The sequence below is a fragment of the Phoenix dactylifera genome, chromosome 1 (genome assembly GCF_051530095.1).
Source record: "Phoenix dactylifera cultivar Ajwa chromosome 1, Ajwa_hap1_PhDact_Kaust_v1.1, whole genome shotgun sequence".
NCBI classification, from domain to species: Eukaryota; Viridiplantae; Streptophyta; class Magnoliopsida; order Arecales; family Arecaceae; genus Phoenix; species Phoenix dactylifera.
Genome location: NC_143190.1, coordinates 58,186,472 through 58,202,642, shown reverse-complemented (window position 1 = coordinate 58,202,642; position 16,171 = coordinate 58,186,472). Strand labels below are relative to the sequence as shown.

The window sequence follows — 16,171 nt, the reverse complement described above, 5'->3', positions numbered from 1 at the left end:
ACGTTGCATGCGAAGTATTTCGTTGCGCGCCGCTCCCAACCGACCGAGCCGAGTTCGAGGCCGCCGATCTTAGCAGTCTTGTCGATCAGACCTACTGCTCCGCCATCCGAGTAAGTTATCTCCTTGCTTTAATTTTCACATCCTTTTGAATCCTTGACCTTTACTCACCTTCACTTTCTTTCTCTACAGCATCTTCATGAAGTCGACATATTGGTCCTCGTGGTGTCTGAGGGTCAGAATAAGGCTCGGAGGAGTCAAAAAGGACAGGAGGAGGCTGAGAGAAAGCTTGGCGAAGTCGAGGCCGTGCGGAGGCAGGCCACCGCGAAAATGGAGGCTGCCGAGGCCGAGCTGCGATCCGTGGTCGAGCACCTTGGTAGTGAGTTCTGAACTGAGTGTCCAGGGCTTGGTGCGTGATGCCGGAAGGCGTTAGAGGCTCCTTTGCTCCTTAGCTTCATGGTCACAACTCGGTCCCTTCCTCTAGCGCTAACTGTTGCTGGAAATTAGATCCGGGAGCGACCACTGGCTGAGAAGGAGGAGCTCCGGCAAGTGGTGCGGTGGTGGGCTGCGTCCTCCGGGGGACCTGCAAGAAGCCGGTGGTCGGGGTTTCCGGCGCCGGCCCTCCGATGCTTAAGTCAGAGGGGGGCTCTTGTGCAGAAAGAGAGAGATTGCATGTAGAAGTGAAAAGTCAGAAATCCTCCTCTCTGAGAAGAGGGAGTCTTCCTTTTATAGGAGGAAGAACTGCTGCGCCGCGGGAAATCCTTCTCTATACAAGTTCTCGTACGAGGTTTTTGAACAGAACTTCGATAGGCGAGAGGTGTAAGCACCACGAGGTGTAGGTGCCAGGGTTACCTGCGATATGACTGTGCGAATTAATAAGTTATCGTCATGATTGGGCATGATTGTGTGAATTAATGAGTTGCGGTGGATGACTGGACGTGATTGAGTGAATCAATGAGTTGCCGTAGATGGCTTGAGATTTCGGGTTGGCTGGAGGTCCGGGGAGATCGTGCGTATTTAATTGTTGACAGTCGCTCAGGCGGAGATCGCGGGATTGGATCCCGGATGAGGAGGAGAAGGGCTTGATTTCCGATGGAGAAGTCTGCTTCGTTCTTTGACCGGATTTTCTTCGGAATTGAGGTCGATCGGGTTCGGCTTGGCCGAGATCAAAGCGGCAAGGCCGCGGGCTCTGCGGTCGAACGCCTTGAGGTCGAGCGCCTTCAAATCGGGCCCTCTAAGGTCAAGCGCCTTCAGGTCGGGCCCCCTGAGGTCGGACGCCTTTGAGAGTTGCTACCGTTGCGCTCGCCATCACGTGCCGGCGATGCATCTACGTGTTTTGGAGCAATCCATTTTTCCCCCAACAGTAAGGGCCTAATATTTAGATTCTCTCTCGTATGTTGTTGAATTGGAGAAGCATTGTTCTTAATCACCAAGCCTTCCACAATACAATGCCAGTGGAAGATCAAGAATTGGAGGAAACAACAACAATACTGAGGCATTGTATAGGAGAAGGGATAGGAAAAGGAAAACAGAAGACTTTCGTATCGTTTCTTAACCCAGCAACCTGCAACAAGAATTCGAAGGTAAACAATAAGAGAGTCGACCAAAACCAAGTCAGGACCAATAGAAGAAAGACGAAACAAGGACCGATTTCCCATCGTAACCAACTGCATCCAAGCTCGTTACAAACCACGGCCGTGATTCCCGGTCCGAGCTTCCCATTCGTATGAGCCGGGTCCTGCGACTCCGGTCCGGTCACCAGCCCAACCACCCTCGTCCCGGTCCACTACATAACTCGTCGCCGTACCGCCGGCAGCCAAAGGATCCCTCTCTTGCTCTGGAAACTATCGGAGAGAGATGAGTCGGGTTCTTCTCAGCCATCGCTGGAGAAATCTCTACTCTTCCACCAGATTCATCCTCTCCTCCTTCCACTCTCCATCCACTCCACAACCAATCTCATCCCATCCCAAAATCCTAACCCTAATTTCCCCCATTGCACGTCCCGATTCACTTCCCACCTTCCCTTACTCCACGACCAGATCCAGGCGAATCCCGCGGAGTAAACGATCCAAGCGAGCCCCGCCGCCCGTAGACCAAGCCCAGATCGACCGCGCCATCTCCGAGCTCCCCGCGCGCTTCACCTCCGCCGACCTCGCCGCCGCCCTCGCCCGCCACCCAGACCCCTGCCTTTGCCACGAACTCCTCCTCGCCGCCCTTCGCCATCCCCGTTTCCGCGGTCCCGCCCCCGCCGCCGCCGCAAACGACGACGACGACGATCATCTCTCCCCCTTTCTCATCACCATCAAGAAGCTTGGCGCCGCGCGTCTCTACCGCGAGATGGACGCCGTCACCTCGCTCGTCCTCTCCCTTCCCTCCCTCCGCCTCTCCGAGCCCTTCTTCAACACCATTATATATTTCTATGCCGAGGGCCGCATGCTCTCCAAGGCCATCTATGTCTACAAGCGCATGCGCGCCGCCGGCGACCCCACCGCCCGCCCCACCTCCCGGACCTACAACCTCCTCTTCGCCGCCCTCCTCGGCCGCGGTGCCAACTCCTACATCCATCACGTCTACATGGACTCTGTCCGCGCCCTCTTCCGCCAGATGCTCGACTCCGGCGTCGCCCCCGACGTATTCGCCCTCAACTCTCTCATCAAGGGCTACGCCAGCTCACTCCACCTCAACGACGCCCTCCGGGTGTTCCACCAGATGGTTCCGGTGTACCGCGTCGAGCCTGACGAGAACACGTACAGCTGTTTGATTCATGGCCTCTGCGCGCAGGGGCGGACAAAGAATGCGAGCGAGTTGTGGGCGGAGATGAGGGGGAAGGGATTGGCGCCCAGCGGGAGGGCGGCGAATTCGATAGTGAGCGCGCTAGCGATGGCCGGGGAAGTGGCGAAGGCGGTGGAGATGATGTGGGAGGTGGCGTGGATCGGGCGGGCGGTGGACGGAATCACGTGCCGGACGCTGCTGGAGGAGATTTGCCGGCAGGGGAGGGTCGGCGACGCGGTGGGGCTGTTGAGGGAGATGCACGAGAAGGAGTTGGTGGACGGGAGGATGTACCGGGAGCTGCTGCATGGGATTCAGGATGAGTTTGGTGATAGTTTAGATGGTGGTGGCAATTGATCGAGAAGAAAGCACCGAGAGAACCTCTCCTCTGTTCAGGATGAGTTTAGATGGTCGGCTCTGTTCATTGGGGCATTTTCGCAAACAGATGCGGGTCGGCGAAATGGACCGAGCGGAAGGTTATTTGATGAAACCGACTGAAGTTGCAGTGACCGAGGGGAGTGATTCGGTGGAAAGTTATTGCACACAGTTGGCGGGGTGGCTGGAGGACAATAATGTATAGGTGTAAAATGAGACCACCGCCGGAATGGAAGAACAGCTGTGAAGGTTGTAATTTATAATTTTTATATTCTTTTTTATGTTTGGAAATATTTATGAGAAATTTACACATTTATGTTTGAAGACCTGAAACAACCCACTTAAATAAGCTTGATCATCTTAAAAAAAAAAAAAAAAAACAACAAGAGACGTACAAACTAGGTGGACTCGTATGTGCCTGATCATTCTGGAAGTACGCTATAGGTTGGAGAGAGAATTACTTAGTGCACTTCGTAATATATTGCCATTTAATTTTTTTTAGATATATTCATACTAGAGGTGTATAAGCCATCCGTTGTAGCACCAAAAAAAAAAATCTAATTTTATTTAAAAAAAAAATATGAATGAGTTATAAATTTTATTTTTAAGCAATAAGTCACAAATTATTTTGACACAGAAACATCTATGAATACTTTAAAAAAAGTCTAGACAAAATGTGAGGGTCCTCGATTACAATTCTATCAACCGCAATTGATCAGCATCACATCCCTGCTTCGTGTTTCCTCTCAATCAAAACAAAACCCACTACCGCCAGCCTAATGAAGATAACACCAAACAGATACTGTAAGATTTAACTTTGCAAGAGATGTCTCAGAAAGAAACCTACCAGATCATCAACAACAGGGTTGCCAATTACGCCATCAACATCAGGCGAACTGCCCAACTTTTCATGTATATATGCACTAAAAAGAACTAGAGGCTGCATTCCGATTATCTTCATTATCATAGAAATTATGCATATAAGGATGATGAGATAAATAAAAGCTGTAAAGAATCCAAACAAGGTAGATGGAGAGGAGACTTGTATATAAATGTCTTTGTGAGACATTGAAAGGCCCATAATGTTGTACTGGGTTGGATTAGATGCGTTCAAAACAATTAACTCAGTGAAACAATTAACTCCCAAAGCTGAGACCAGAAAGATGGCAAGCTTTGTAAGACATTGAAAGCCCCATAATGTCGTACTGGGTCGGATTACGTGTTCAAAACATGAATCCTCAGGGAAACAATAAACTCCCAAAGCTGAGATCAGAAAGATGGCAAGGCTTCTAATTCCTAGTTGTTTGTGACAGCATTTTGACCATGCTGGAGCTATGTGCCACCAAATGAAAACGGATTTCAGAATTTCATCAAACAAAAAGTTTGGATGCCTCTTCAAATATTTTTGGCATGAAGTGACGACGCAACAGGAGCATTATATATGCCTGCACATCCACGCGGACAATCTTTTCTGTCTCTCATGTGGAGCACTGTCAGTCCCAAGAAAATATCTTCTGCTTCCACTTCTAACGGCTGATATTTTATAGCTTGTCCTATAAAAACAATTCATGACTGAAATTATTGAAAATGGTGCAAAAGTAGGAAAGAGAAGTTAGCTCCCTTGAATTTCCCAGAGAAAAATAACAACATAAATTGGTTCCATTATCACATTTGTTCATTGCAAAAGTTTGACAATAAGCTTTTGCATTAGCATTAATCTAATAAATATGTAGGAAAGCAAGATAAAATAATGTCAAATTTCACATTCCTAATAACTATTTAGAGATCTATTTAGTTTAGTGACCTTTATTTATAACATAACCAGAACTTATCTCATCACAGACAAAACATAAAAAAATACAGATTGTTTAGTATTGGATTTACACGACAGCAATGGCATTTTAAAGTCTTTCATACAGTTTGAGAAAAATAGATTTATGATCATCAAAAATATTCTACTTATCACTCTTATATTTTCTTAAATTCTTTCTTTTTTTTGTGGGGAAGAAGAGGTGGGGGGGGGGGGGGGGGGGGGGGTGAGGGTGTTGTGCCGGCATCTGTGGAGGTTAATAGAAAATTCGGCTAATAACCATTGCATTAGTTCTTAGCATTAAGTTCTTTAAGTCCTTGCATATATACTAGAAACAAGATACATATGGACATATACACATGTGTAGACATATGTACATATACGTATGTATATATATATAGACTGTCTTCAGCTAGCAAAGGGGAATAACTGGACATACTATAAGTCTCTCTTTTCAATACTGGAAGGCAGTAATTGTGATGCAGCAACCCATTCTGAAACAATGAATTTCTATTGAGAAGAAGCTGCTGTGGCATCAAAGTTGCAGCATCATGGCCTAAAGAATTACAATATGTTAATAAGAAAATGAACCCTCAAAAGAAACAAGGAAAGGAAAATAGAAAAAGAAATTTTGTAACAAAAGATACCTTCACTGGATGATTGAGTGAACCTGACTGCATCCATAGTAGTAATGTGTTTCATTACAATTTTGAGTCGTGGAAGCTTCTGGACCAATGGTGCAAAATCGTTTCAATGAACACTTTTTCTCACTCGAATATATCAACATTCGGATCTGTAACTTCCCCATGAACCTGTAAAATGTAAATAGAGTTCACCAAGATAAAGCAGCTTCATTAGTACATGCACTCGATAACAAGGTCGCTGATCAGAAGTGAAAAGACTGTGAAAGACTGCAGTAAGGATTCTCGAGAGAGGAAATATAAAAATGACCACTTGAAAACTGGATAAATGAAACCTTAATGGCAGAGCCTCGTCAGAGCCAACAAACAATTCTGGTAGCAGGTATATGAGATGATATAAAAAGTGGAAATTAGTTCTCTGAGGTACAATAATATTTCTAAGGAACAAAAGTGATGAAGAAAAAAGGATCAGCTTCTCAATTTCTGCAAACTCTAATAGTTCAGGATGCAGGTTGTTCAAAAAGTGAGTTTTATCTGATACTGATAATACAAATGTTAAAATGTCTTCAAACACAAAAAGTTTCCTATCTCTAGCATAACGTATTTAAAACTGCTATTTTATTGCTCATAGTTATGAAAATATAAAAAAATAGTATTCTGAAAATGTAACAAGGATCATCAAATCTGTTACACTTTTAAACATATGATATTTCACAGTAACCTGCTTTTGTAATCAGGATATTTCGTGCATTATAACCTTCTTTGAATGAACAATCAACTTCTATGGATATTGCAAAGAACTTGGCCTGGAAAAGAAGGGGAATTTTTCTGTCACTGTACCACAAAAAGTAATCAGGCCTGTCAAAGGCAGTCCCACAACACACGAAAACACTAAGTAAACCAATCAGTTCTCTCTTTTCAGTAAATATGATCCATCTCCATTTTACTGTTTAAACTCATAAAAGCTTTATATATATGTTCAAAATGTACTTATTTCGGAAATTTTACTTGACATGAAACTAGCAAACATTTTCATTCATCATCCATGGCCAACAAACATAAGGCTGATTGTTTTTAATAAACCTGCCATGCATCCTAATATGAATGGGCAACTGATGGGCAACAAGTGGAATTATAAATTTTGACTTTAATTTTTTTAATTTTAAAACTGTTTCTGGACTGATTAGATAGAAAATGGCCTTCTTTTTAGTTTCTTTGACTCGATAATCCTCTTTCGGCCATGGTGTCTCAAAATCTCCAACACTCTGCAGTCAAGTAATGATTGAAATAGTTACATATCAACCAGAAATATTATTTCTAAACTCCCAGAACAAAATTGATGATCGTTTAAAAGTTCAGTTTTGCTGCACATGGCTTAGAAAATGCAAGTGCAACCTAGCTCTCATTCACAAATCATAATGAAGGCATATCTCTGAATTTAGCACATAAAGTTCATCATTTCTTGTGACATCAAAATTTAATAAACATCAATACCCAGTAAAAATGGAAATATTCTTAAAAATCCAAAATTTCTAATAGATAAATTGTACTAAATTTGGACGGATCTAAGATTTCCTTAAATTTTTCTGTAAATGGTTCAAATTAAAACAACAACAGAAGGAGTCAAAAAATTTCCAGAATTTATCCAAACAGCAAAAAACATGCAAATATGCAATGAAGATCTTACATGTAAATTATGAGATTTAAACAAATGTTCAACAAAATTTTGAAATATAAGTATCAGGCTAAGTGCAACTTATGCAAGCTTCAGCCCTCCACATTATTTTCATGGTCTTCAACTCAAATTAAGATAAACCCAGCCATTTTCATCTGTCCTTGATCACAGGACAAAATGATAAAATCATATGTCTATGGGTTTGAATTAAATGATTTTGTTTGAAAAGGGTCAGCATCAAACAGTTCTAAACAAAATTTGATTGCATATACCGACATAGACTGTAATAGGAACAGTGCAGGGTATGGTTGTTCCAATTCCTGCAGTTTTTATTATACTACTTCAGAAACCATTTCATTTGGTAACCCTAAGTTGGTAGCATTTATCCGGAGCACTTTCTTTTCAGTATCAATTAAAAGCATGCTTTGGAACCATTTACACTAACCTTGCTCTTTAACTACAAATTTTATTTTGACGTTTTCGACATGCATTCATTCTTCTTGTCCATGACACCAAAACTGGTGTCTGTACGTCTGGATTTTACCTACCATGAAAGGCATCCTCTGCTCTACCATCTCCTCGAGGACTGTTAGACAGTTCCCAAAAATATCTGCAACCCCTCCTCTGATTTGGTAGTTGCTCCAGCAGGATAGAGTTTCACAGCAAACATCACTCCACTCTTTCCTGACAATTGACATCAACTTTGTCAACAAGACAATACAACAGCTAAAACAGCACGAGATTGTAACAATATCGAAAGCAAAGAAAGTCCCATTCTTGCATAACATTATGAAGAACTGCAGGCAAAAAAGTTTAAGTTGTCCTGAAATTAAAGAAAAATAGTCGATCTAATTACAAAATTTGCTGTATGCCACCATCATAAGCCAGGTTACTGATCTGATGCAAAGATGCTAATTCTTAAAGAGGGGGGGTGGGTGGATCTTAGAGATGCTATCGAATATTAAATATGCCGCTCCACACTCTATGTATGTGAAGGTTCGTCAACATATGAATGTGGTGGTGTCAAAATTTCCATAACAAATTTTATAAGTTCATGCAAAGCATAAAGCAATACACAGCACTCTCATGGTGGTATACATGCTGTTAGTTTAGTTCATTTTTCTTCTTGGGTTTCTGAAAAGCAAAACCGATACCAAACGATGCCTAAGTCCATGGCCCGTAGATAGGTACGTGGAGGTCAGTCAAACATATAAATGTAGTAGTATCCAATTTCGTCAACAATTTTTATAATATCATGCAACGGATAAAGCAATATTATTTGCAGAACCTTCAAGGTGGTATACATTTTGTTCAGTGTAGTTCATTTTGAACTCCCTGCCAAGCTTGATCTCCTCGGGGCTTGTATTACCGGTCAGGTAGAGAGCCTTCAACGGATCGAAACCACTGTTTGGAGGCAACGCCTTCAGTACAGACTCCTGGGAAGCCATGGCGGCGGCCGTGGTGGTGATGGGAGGCTTCAAATTGGGCATGACAATTGCCCTTCCAAAATGACTAGCACTGCACTCAACGCAAACTATTTGCTTAGGTGAAGAATAAGCATTAGAGCTCCATAGGCTATGAATAAGATCAAGGAGGAGAAAAAAATAAAAGAAAGCTAAACCTATGAGGCACGACGGTTTGTAGGAGGTCGCCATCGCGAAGGTGGAGGTGCCAATCGTCAGGCTTCGTGAGGTTAAGCTCCAACTTCACTCCCTTTGATGTCGCCGAATGGGGGTTTCTCGCAGCCCGGAGGAGGGGAAGGAGGCTTTATTGGTGAGGGAGGGCGACGGAGGAGCCCAATAGGCCTGTGAGGAATTGGATCGAACAGTAGGCGGGCATCGAACGAGTGTTCGAGCCGCAGAGGACAAAGGATACGAATACACCAGCCGATACCCAGTTCCTACTCCGGTTTCATCCACGTGAATCGGGACCGATCAGCTTATTGGGTCAAGTTGGGTTGAAATTTTCAACAGGTCTTGATATGAGATTCTGATTTCCTCTTTGTTTTTATAGGCGATCAAATTATTTGCGTATTGGTTTGTTGGATCAAATTGTTATTTGATAGAGCTTTGGTGAATTAAGTAGTTATGGTCGACAACAAGAACGGGCCAAATTTTAGTAGGATTTGTCTATATTTAGTTTTGAATTTTCCTTCTTGCAAGCCGTTGTGGGTGTTTAGTATTCAGTAGTTCTATTTGATTTTTTTTTTTTTTTTGATATGTGTTGGGGGAATAAGGTTTTTCCCCCAGTGACACAAGTACCCCTAAGAAGTCGCACAACCGCCGATCTTGGACAGCCGAAGTCAGCGTCCGACCTCAAGATATCCGACCTCAGAACCTCCGACCTGGAAAAATCTTGACACCCGAGATCTATCCTTGTCAGCCACCTACTACGACCGTACCCCTCTGATGTCCGGCCAAGGGCCATATCCTGCCACTGCCCCAGCATTTATTGCGCATGACCTCTGCAAACCTCCAGTTCACTCCACAATTAATGCGGATCTCCGGCTTACTCCACAATTAATGCGGATCTCCGGCTTACTCCACAATTAATGCGGATCTCCGGCTTACTCCACAATTAATGCGCATGGCTCCTGTCATCTACGGACCCTCAGCTCTCCACGGCAAGTCAGCCCAGTAGAGTCCAATCGACTATGATAAGTCTCTGATCTCGGCCTTACCTCCGACACCAATGCAATAATTCGCCCGATCGCGTGTCAGCTCGGGTCGTACGACGACCTCACCTCCGACATCAGCACAATGATTCACCCGATCGTGCGCCGATCCGAACAACATGCCGAGCCGTACTATGGCCTCGCCCCATCACATCACAGGTAAACCGACCCCCCCATAAAAGGGAGCCTTTGCTTCTCAGAGGGGGGTTGGGAGATTCCGCACTCTACAAACATTGTTCTTCCTCTTCTCATACATTTTGCCCCCCTTCTGACTTGAGCGTCGGAGGGCCGGCGCCGGAAAACCCGGCCACCGGTCTGTCTGCAGGCACCCGGACGGAGGACGCCGCCCGCCGACGGATCGCCGCTCCCCTGTGAGAACCTGCTGCTCCCTCTCTTCGACCGAAGATCGCCCCCGGGTCCAATTTCCAGCAACAGTTGGCGCTAGAGGAAGGGACCGAGTAGCGATCATGAAGTTGAGAAGCAAGGGAGCCTCCAACATCTCCCGGCGTCCCCCACAGAGTCCTGGACATTCCGTCCAGAATTCGCCTACTCCGGCTGACCCGATTTCCCAGGTCCAGCCGGAACAGTTTAATGCCCTGGTGCAGCAAGTCCAGGCCCTGGCCGCCGCCGTTCAAGGCCTGCGGCGCGAGGAGGCCTTACCAACGCTCCCCCCGCAGGCCCAGGTCCTGCCGGAATTTCTTCCCAACGGCCCGATTCTTCCAGGCCAGAATTTGCATGGCTCCTCCAGAGCCAACAATGAAGAGCGAACTTCCCCCCAGAGAGAGCTACCGGGGGAAGATTTCAACAGAAGACCCCAACCTTCTGAGGCTGAGTCAGCCCCAGACCACCGTGAGCCGGCGCAGACCGCGGCGACAATCCCACGAGTGGGGGAGCTCGACAGGAAAGTTGAGCATTTGGAGCGCCAAATTGCAGCGCTCCACAGTAAGAAGGCGAGGCAGGAGGGAGACTTCGAGTTCACTACCAAGTCCCCCTTTTCCTGCCAGATCGAGGATGAGCCGGTCCCCGCGAGGTTCAAAATGCCTCAAGTAGAGCCCTACAGCGGAATGACCGACCCCCTCGACCATTTGGAGAGCTACCGAGCCCTTATGGCTCTACAAGGGTCCTCAGAGGCCGTACTCTGCAAGGTCTTCCCAGCGACTCTTCGAGGGACTGTTCGGCTTTGGTTTTCTGGACTAAAGCCGAACACGGTATCCTCCTTTGAGCAACTCGGCAGGCAGTTCGCCACCAATTTCGCTGCCAGCCGACGCCAGCGACGGACGTCAGACTCCCTCTTGGACATCAAACAGAAGGAGGGGGAATCCCTCAAGGAGTACCTGGACAGCTTTACTGCCGCCACGTGGGAAGTTCGCGAGCTAGACCAGTCAATAACCATGTCGGCTCTGAAGACTGGAGTTCGCTCTTACCGATTCCTCTTCTCCATCGAGAAGAGCTTCCCGGCCGACTTCACCGAAATGCTGGCCCGAGCCCGGAAGTATGCCAAGGCCGAGGAGGCAGTCGCCTCCAGGCGGGGAGCAATTGAGCCCGCCTCAAAGAAGCAGAAGAAACGCCGCGAGGAATGCGGCCAACAAAGGAGTCGATCCCCCCGTCGAGAGAAGAATCTCCCCCGACTGAGGAGCCCGCCCCGGCAGCAGGGACGACCTCAGCGGAGGACCCCTCCTCGACCGAGGTCTCCACCACGGCCTCGGACGTACCCAGGGAGGTACGAGAACTACACACCTGTCAATGCTCCCCGGGCCGAGATCCTGATGGAAATCGAGGGTCGGGACTTCTTCCGACCCCCGCCTCCTATGCGAGACACGGGGGTTCCCCGTAATCCCAGGAAGTACTGTCGCTTTCATCGAGACCGTGGGCACGACATGGAGGATTGCTTCCAGCTCCGGGACGAGATAGAAGCGCTCATCCGTCGGGGAGTACTCAACCGGTTCGTGAGGAACCGACGTGAGGAAAGGAGGCCGACGGAGAACGCCGTACCGTCCGAAAATCCGGACGACAACAGGCCTATCGCCGGCACCATCAATATGATTGGAAGGGCCTCGGCAGGAGCGGCCGCCCAGGGAGCACCCCTAAAGCGCCCGCATACTGATGAAGTCATCTCGTTCTCGGACGAGGACTTGGAAGGGGTCGAGACCCCTCACGATGACGCTGTGGTCATCTCTATGATTGTAAATAGGTTTAATGTAAAACGTGTCCTAGTTGACAATGGAAGTTCAGCCAACGTTTTATATTATCATGCCTACCAAAAAATGGGGTTGCCAGAAGGACATCTCCGGAAAATTAATGCCCCACTGGTTGGGTTCACCGGAGACTCGGTCCCAGTTGAAGGTGAGGCCAGCTTCCTTGTCACAGTTGGCCTCGCTCCCCGGGAGAGCACTGTGAGGACGGACTTCCTTGTGGTCCGTCTGCCCTCGGTCTACAACGCCATCCTTGGGCGGCCAGGGCTAAACGCCCTTCGAGCCGTGGTTTCAACCCGCCATTTGCTCATGCGGTTCCCCACCGGCCAAGGAGTAGGCGAGGTCCGCGGAGACCAGTTGGTTGCCAAGCAATGCTACATGGCGGCCCACAGAGTAAGGCAACCAACCAAGGCGCCGATTCAGCCAACAGGCCCCTCACTACCCATAGAAACCCTCGATGCGAGGGACACCCTTTGGAAGAAGCAAGTAGAGCCCGGTGAGCTTATTGTTCAAGTTCCACTGCAAGAAAATTTTTCCAAACTAACTGTGCAGGTTGGCTCCGGCCTTGGCGCCTGCGAGAGGGATCACCTTGTCAGCTTCCTGCGGGACAATGCTGACGTTTTCGCCTGGTCGCCTACGGACGTGCCGGGAATTGACCCTGAGGTCATGGTCCATCGACTCCAGGTGAAGCCAACTAGCAGACCTGTAGAGCAGAAGAAAAGGGGCTCCGCCCCGGAACGACAACGAGCTACGGCCGAGGAGGTGGATAAACTCCTCGGAGCCGGCTTCATTCGGGAGATCTCCTACCCGGACTGGCTCGCCAACATAGTCCTCGTAAAGAAGGCCAACGGAAAGTGGCGCATGTGCGTGGACTACACCGACCTGAATAAGGCTTGCCCAAAAGACAGCTTCTCCCTCCCAAGCATCGACCAACTCGTCGATTCCACCTCAGGACACCAACTGCTGACTTTTATGGATGCCTTTTCAGGGTACAATCAAATCCGAATGGCGCCAGAAGACGAGGAGAAGACGGCTTTCATCACCGACAAGGGTACCTATTGCTACAAGGTGATGCCCTTCGGCCTGAAGAACGCTGGAGCCACCTATCAGAGACTAGTCAGCCAAATTTTTAAAGGCTAAATCGGCCGAAATATGGAAGTTTACGTGGACGACATGCTGGTGAAGAGCCGAGCGGCGGAACACCACGTAGCTAACCTCAACGAGACGTTCTCCAAGCTCAGGAGATACCGAATGAAGCTCAACCCAGCGAAGTGCGCGTTCGGAGTCACCTCGGGCAAGTTCCTGGGTTTCATAGTAACCCAGCGTGGAAGCACTGCAAGAGATGGCACCTCCGAAGACAGTCAAGGAGGTGCAGCGGCTCACAGGGCGGGTTGCCGCCTTGGGGAGGTTCGTCTCCCGATCAGCTGAGCGCTGCCTCCCATTCTTCAAGAGCCTCAAACGGCCGAAGGACTTCCGGTGGTCAGAAGAATGCCAGCGGGCCTTTGAAGAGCTCCGGAGCCTTCTGGCCTCTCCCCCGCTACTCACCAAGCCACAGAGGGGCGAAGTCCTTTACTTATACCTGGCCGTCTCTCCAGTTGCAGTGAGCTCAGTCCTCGTCCGGGAAGAGGACAAGCTCCAAAAGCCGGTCTACTACATCAGCCGGGTCCTCAGGGATGCTGAGACCCGATACTCCAAACTTGAGAAGACCATCTTTGCTCTTATCATTTCGGCTCGGAGACTCAGGCCTTACTTCCAAGCCCACACAATAGCTATACTGACCGACCAGCCTATGAAGCAAATATTGCAAAGGTCGGATCGTGCGGGGAGGATCGCCAAATGGGCGGTCGAGCTCGGGGAATTTGACCTCGAATATCGGCCCAGGCCGGCTATCAAAGCTCAAATACTCGCCGATTTCATCGTAGAGTGTACCCTGCCGGACGACCCCGAGCTGCCATCTATATCCATGGAGGAAGCACCAAGGCCACCATGGGTCCTACACTCAGACGGGTCTTCAACTTCGGGGGGTAGCGGGGCCGGACTCATCCTCACCAGTCCAGACGGGGTGGTGGCCGAGCAAGCCTTGCGCCTCGAGTTTCCGGCCTCGAACAACGAGGCTGAGTATGAGGCTCTCATCGCCGGGCTCAAGCTGGCGAAAGAACTGAAAGTGGAAGACCTGAGAGCCTTCAGTGATTCCCAGCTGGTGGTAAGCCAGATCCAGGGAGACTTTGAAGCAAAAGAGCCATCCATGCAGAAATACCTCCAAAAGGTGCGGAAATTTACGTCTACTCTGAACTCTTTTGATATTCAGCACATTCCCAGAGCGGAGAATTTCAAGGCAGACCAGTTGTCCAAGCTGGCAACCTCCCGCATGAGCGAGCTTCCCAAGGGGACAACGCTCGAGTACCTACAGGCTCCCAGCACGGAGGAACCAGAACCTACCATGTGTATCGACTTTGAACCGAGCTGGATCGACGGGATCGTCTGCTACCTTTAGGACGGAACCCTACCCCATGACGAGACAGAAGCTCGTCGAATCAAGCGCCAAGCTCCCCGGTATGTCTTGTACGAAAACAGACTTTATCGTCGATCATTTACTTCTCCTCTTCTCAGATGCCTCCGACCCTCTAAGGCGGACTATGCCCTCCGAGAGGTCCATGAAGGAATCTGCGGAAATCACTTGGGGGGTCGGGCATTAGCCCATAAGATCCTGCGGCAAGGATATTACTGGCCCACGCTCCAGAAAGATGCGACGGATTTCGTCCGGAAGTGCGACCGGTGTCAACGGAACGCTAATATCCAGCGCCGACCTTCAGCCCTGCTGACTTCCATCATCGCCCCCTGGCCGTTTGCCCAATGGGGGATCGACATTCTGGGGCCCTTTCCCCTGGCCACCGGACAAAGAAAGTTCCTGGTCGTCTCCATCGATTACTTCACCAAATGGGTCGAAGCTGAACCTGTAGCCCGGATCACCGAGCAAAAGATGCGGGACTTCGTGTGGAAGTCCATAATTTGCAGATTCGGACTACCCCGTATCCTTATATCCGACAATGGTCGGCAGTTCGACAATGTCCACTTCAGAGAATTTTGCTCTGAGCTCGGCATTGACCACCGCTTCACCTCGGTTGCCCATCCCCAGACAAACGGAGAAACTGAGGTAACTAACCGTACTATTTTGCAGGGGCTCAAGGCTAGGCTTGATCGGTCCAAAGGACAGTGGGTCGAGGACTTGTACAATGTCCTCTGGGCGTACCGGACTACGTTCCGACTGCCCACGGGAGAGACCCCCTTCAACCTAGCGTACGGCACTGAAGCTATCATCCCGTTGGAAATTGGCATCCCTTTTTCAAGGGTGGAGCATTACGACCCCGACACCAATTCTTTCCGGCTCAGGAACAACTTGGACCTTGTTGAGGAGACCCGAGAGGTCGCTAGGGTCCGTATGGCGAGATATCAACAGAGGACGGCCCAATACTACAACTCCAGAGTCAAGCTCAAGCTCTTCAAAGTAGGGGACCTCGTCCTCAGGAGAGCCGAGGCTTCTCAACCGACCGAGCAAGGAAAGCTCGCCCCAAATTGGGAAGGGCCGTATCAAATCGCCCGAGTACAACGACCCGGAGCATACAAATTGAAGTCCCTAGAGGGGACTCTGATTCCGCGAAGCTGGAACTCCGAGAATCTACGAATGTACTACCAATGAAACCCCTAGGGGTTCAAGACAATCAGGACTATGGACTCAAGTCTCTTTTCTGCAAGTGATTCGCCTATTTCAATGATTATAACTCTCTTCTAATGTTGGGTCGTCTGTGATCCTCAGATTCCTCGACTAAAATCGGGATGCCTCGAGGCTCGACCGTAGAGTCCCAAACTCCCTCGACCTCGGAAAGTATCGCAGGACGATGAAACATCGACCTGACGCAAGATTCCTCGACTAAGGTCGGGATGCCCCGAGGGTCGACCGTAGAGTCCCAAACTCCCTCGACCTTGGAAAGCGTCGCAGGTCGATAGAGCGTGCTCAGACCCATCGACCTGACGAACGAT

The 16,171-nt window shown here is 48.7% G+C and overlaps 1 protein-coding gene and 1 long non-coding RNA gene across 3 annotated transcripts; one reads left to right on the top strand and one right to left on the bottom strand.

Moving 5' to 3' along the window:
• Window positions 1-1,520: 1,520 nt before the first annotated feature.
• LOC103721272 (pentatricopeptide repeat-containing protein At2g27800, mitochondrial) lies at window positions 1,521-3,459 on the top strand. The gene has a single exon (XM_008811409.5). The coding sequence runs from the start codon at window positions 1,855-1,857 to the stop codon at window positions 3,121-3,123; it is 1,269 nt and encodes a 422-aa protein (XP_008809631.4). The 5' UTR covers window positions 1,521-1,854; the 3' UTR covers window positions 3,124-3,459.
• Window positions 3,460-3,560: 101 nt separating this feature from the next.
• Window positions 3,561-9,448, bottom strand: LOC103721278 (uncharacterized). Of its 2 annotated transcripts, XR_016397747.1 has the most exons (6): window positions 8,889-9,448; window positions 8,572-8,785; window positions 7,816-7,951; window positions 5,599-5,763; window positions 5,391-5,507; window positions 3,561-4,694 (listed from the first exon to the last, which is right to left on the bottom strand). It is a non-coding gene; the product is annotated as an uncharacterized LOC103721278 (long non-coding RNA). The 2 variants fall into 2 exon arrangements; XR_016397746.1 differs by having other exon boundaries at window positions 5,599-7,951.
• Between the last annotated feature and the right edge of the window lie 6,723 nt (window positions 9,449-16,171).

What these genes read in the sequence shown, in the direction of transcription:
- LOC103721272 (XM_008811409.5), top strand. Translation starts at nt 1,855, where the DNA reads ATGAGTCGGGTTCTTCTCAGCCATCGCTGGAGAAATCTCTACTCTTCC.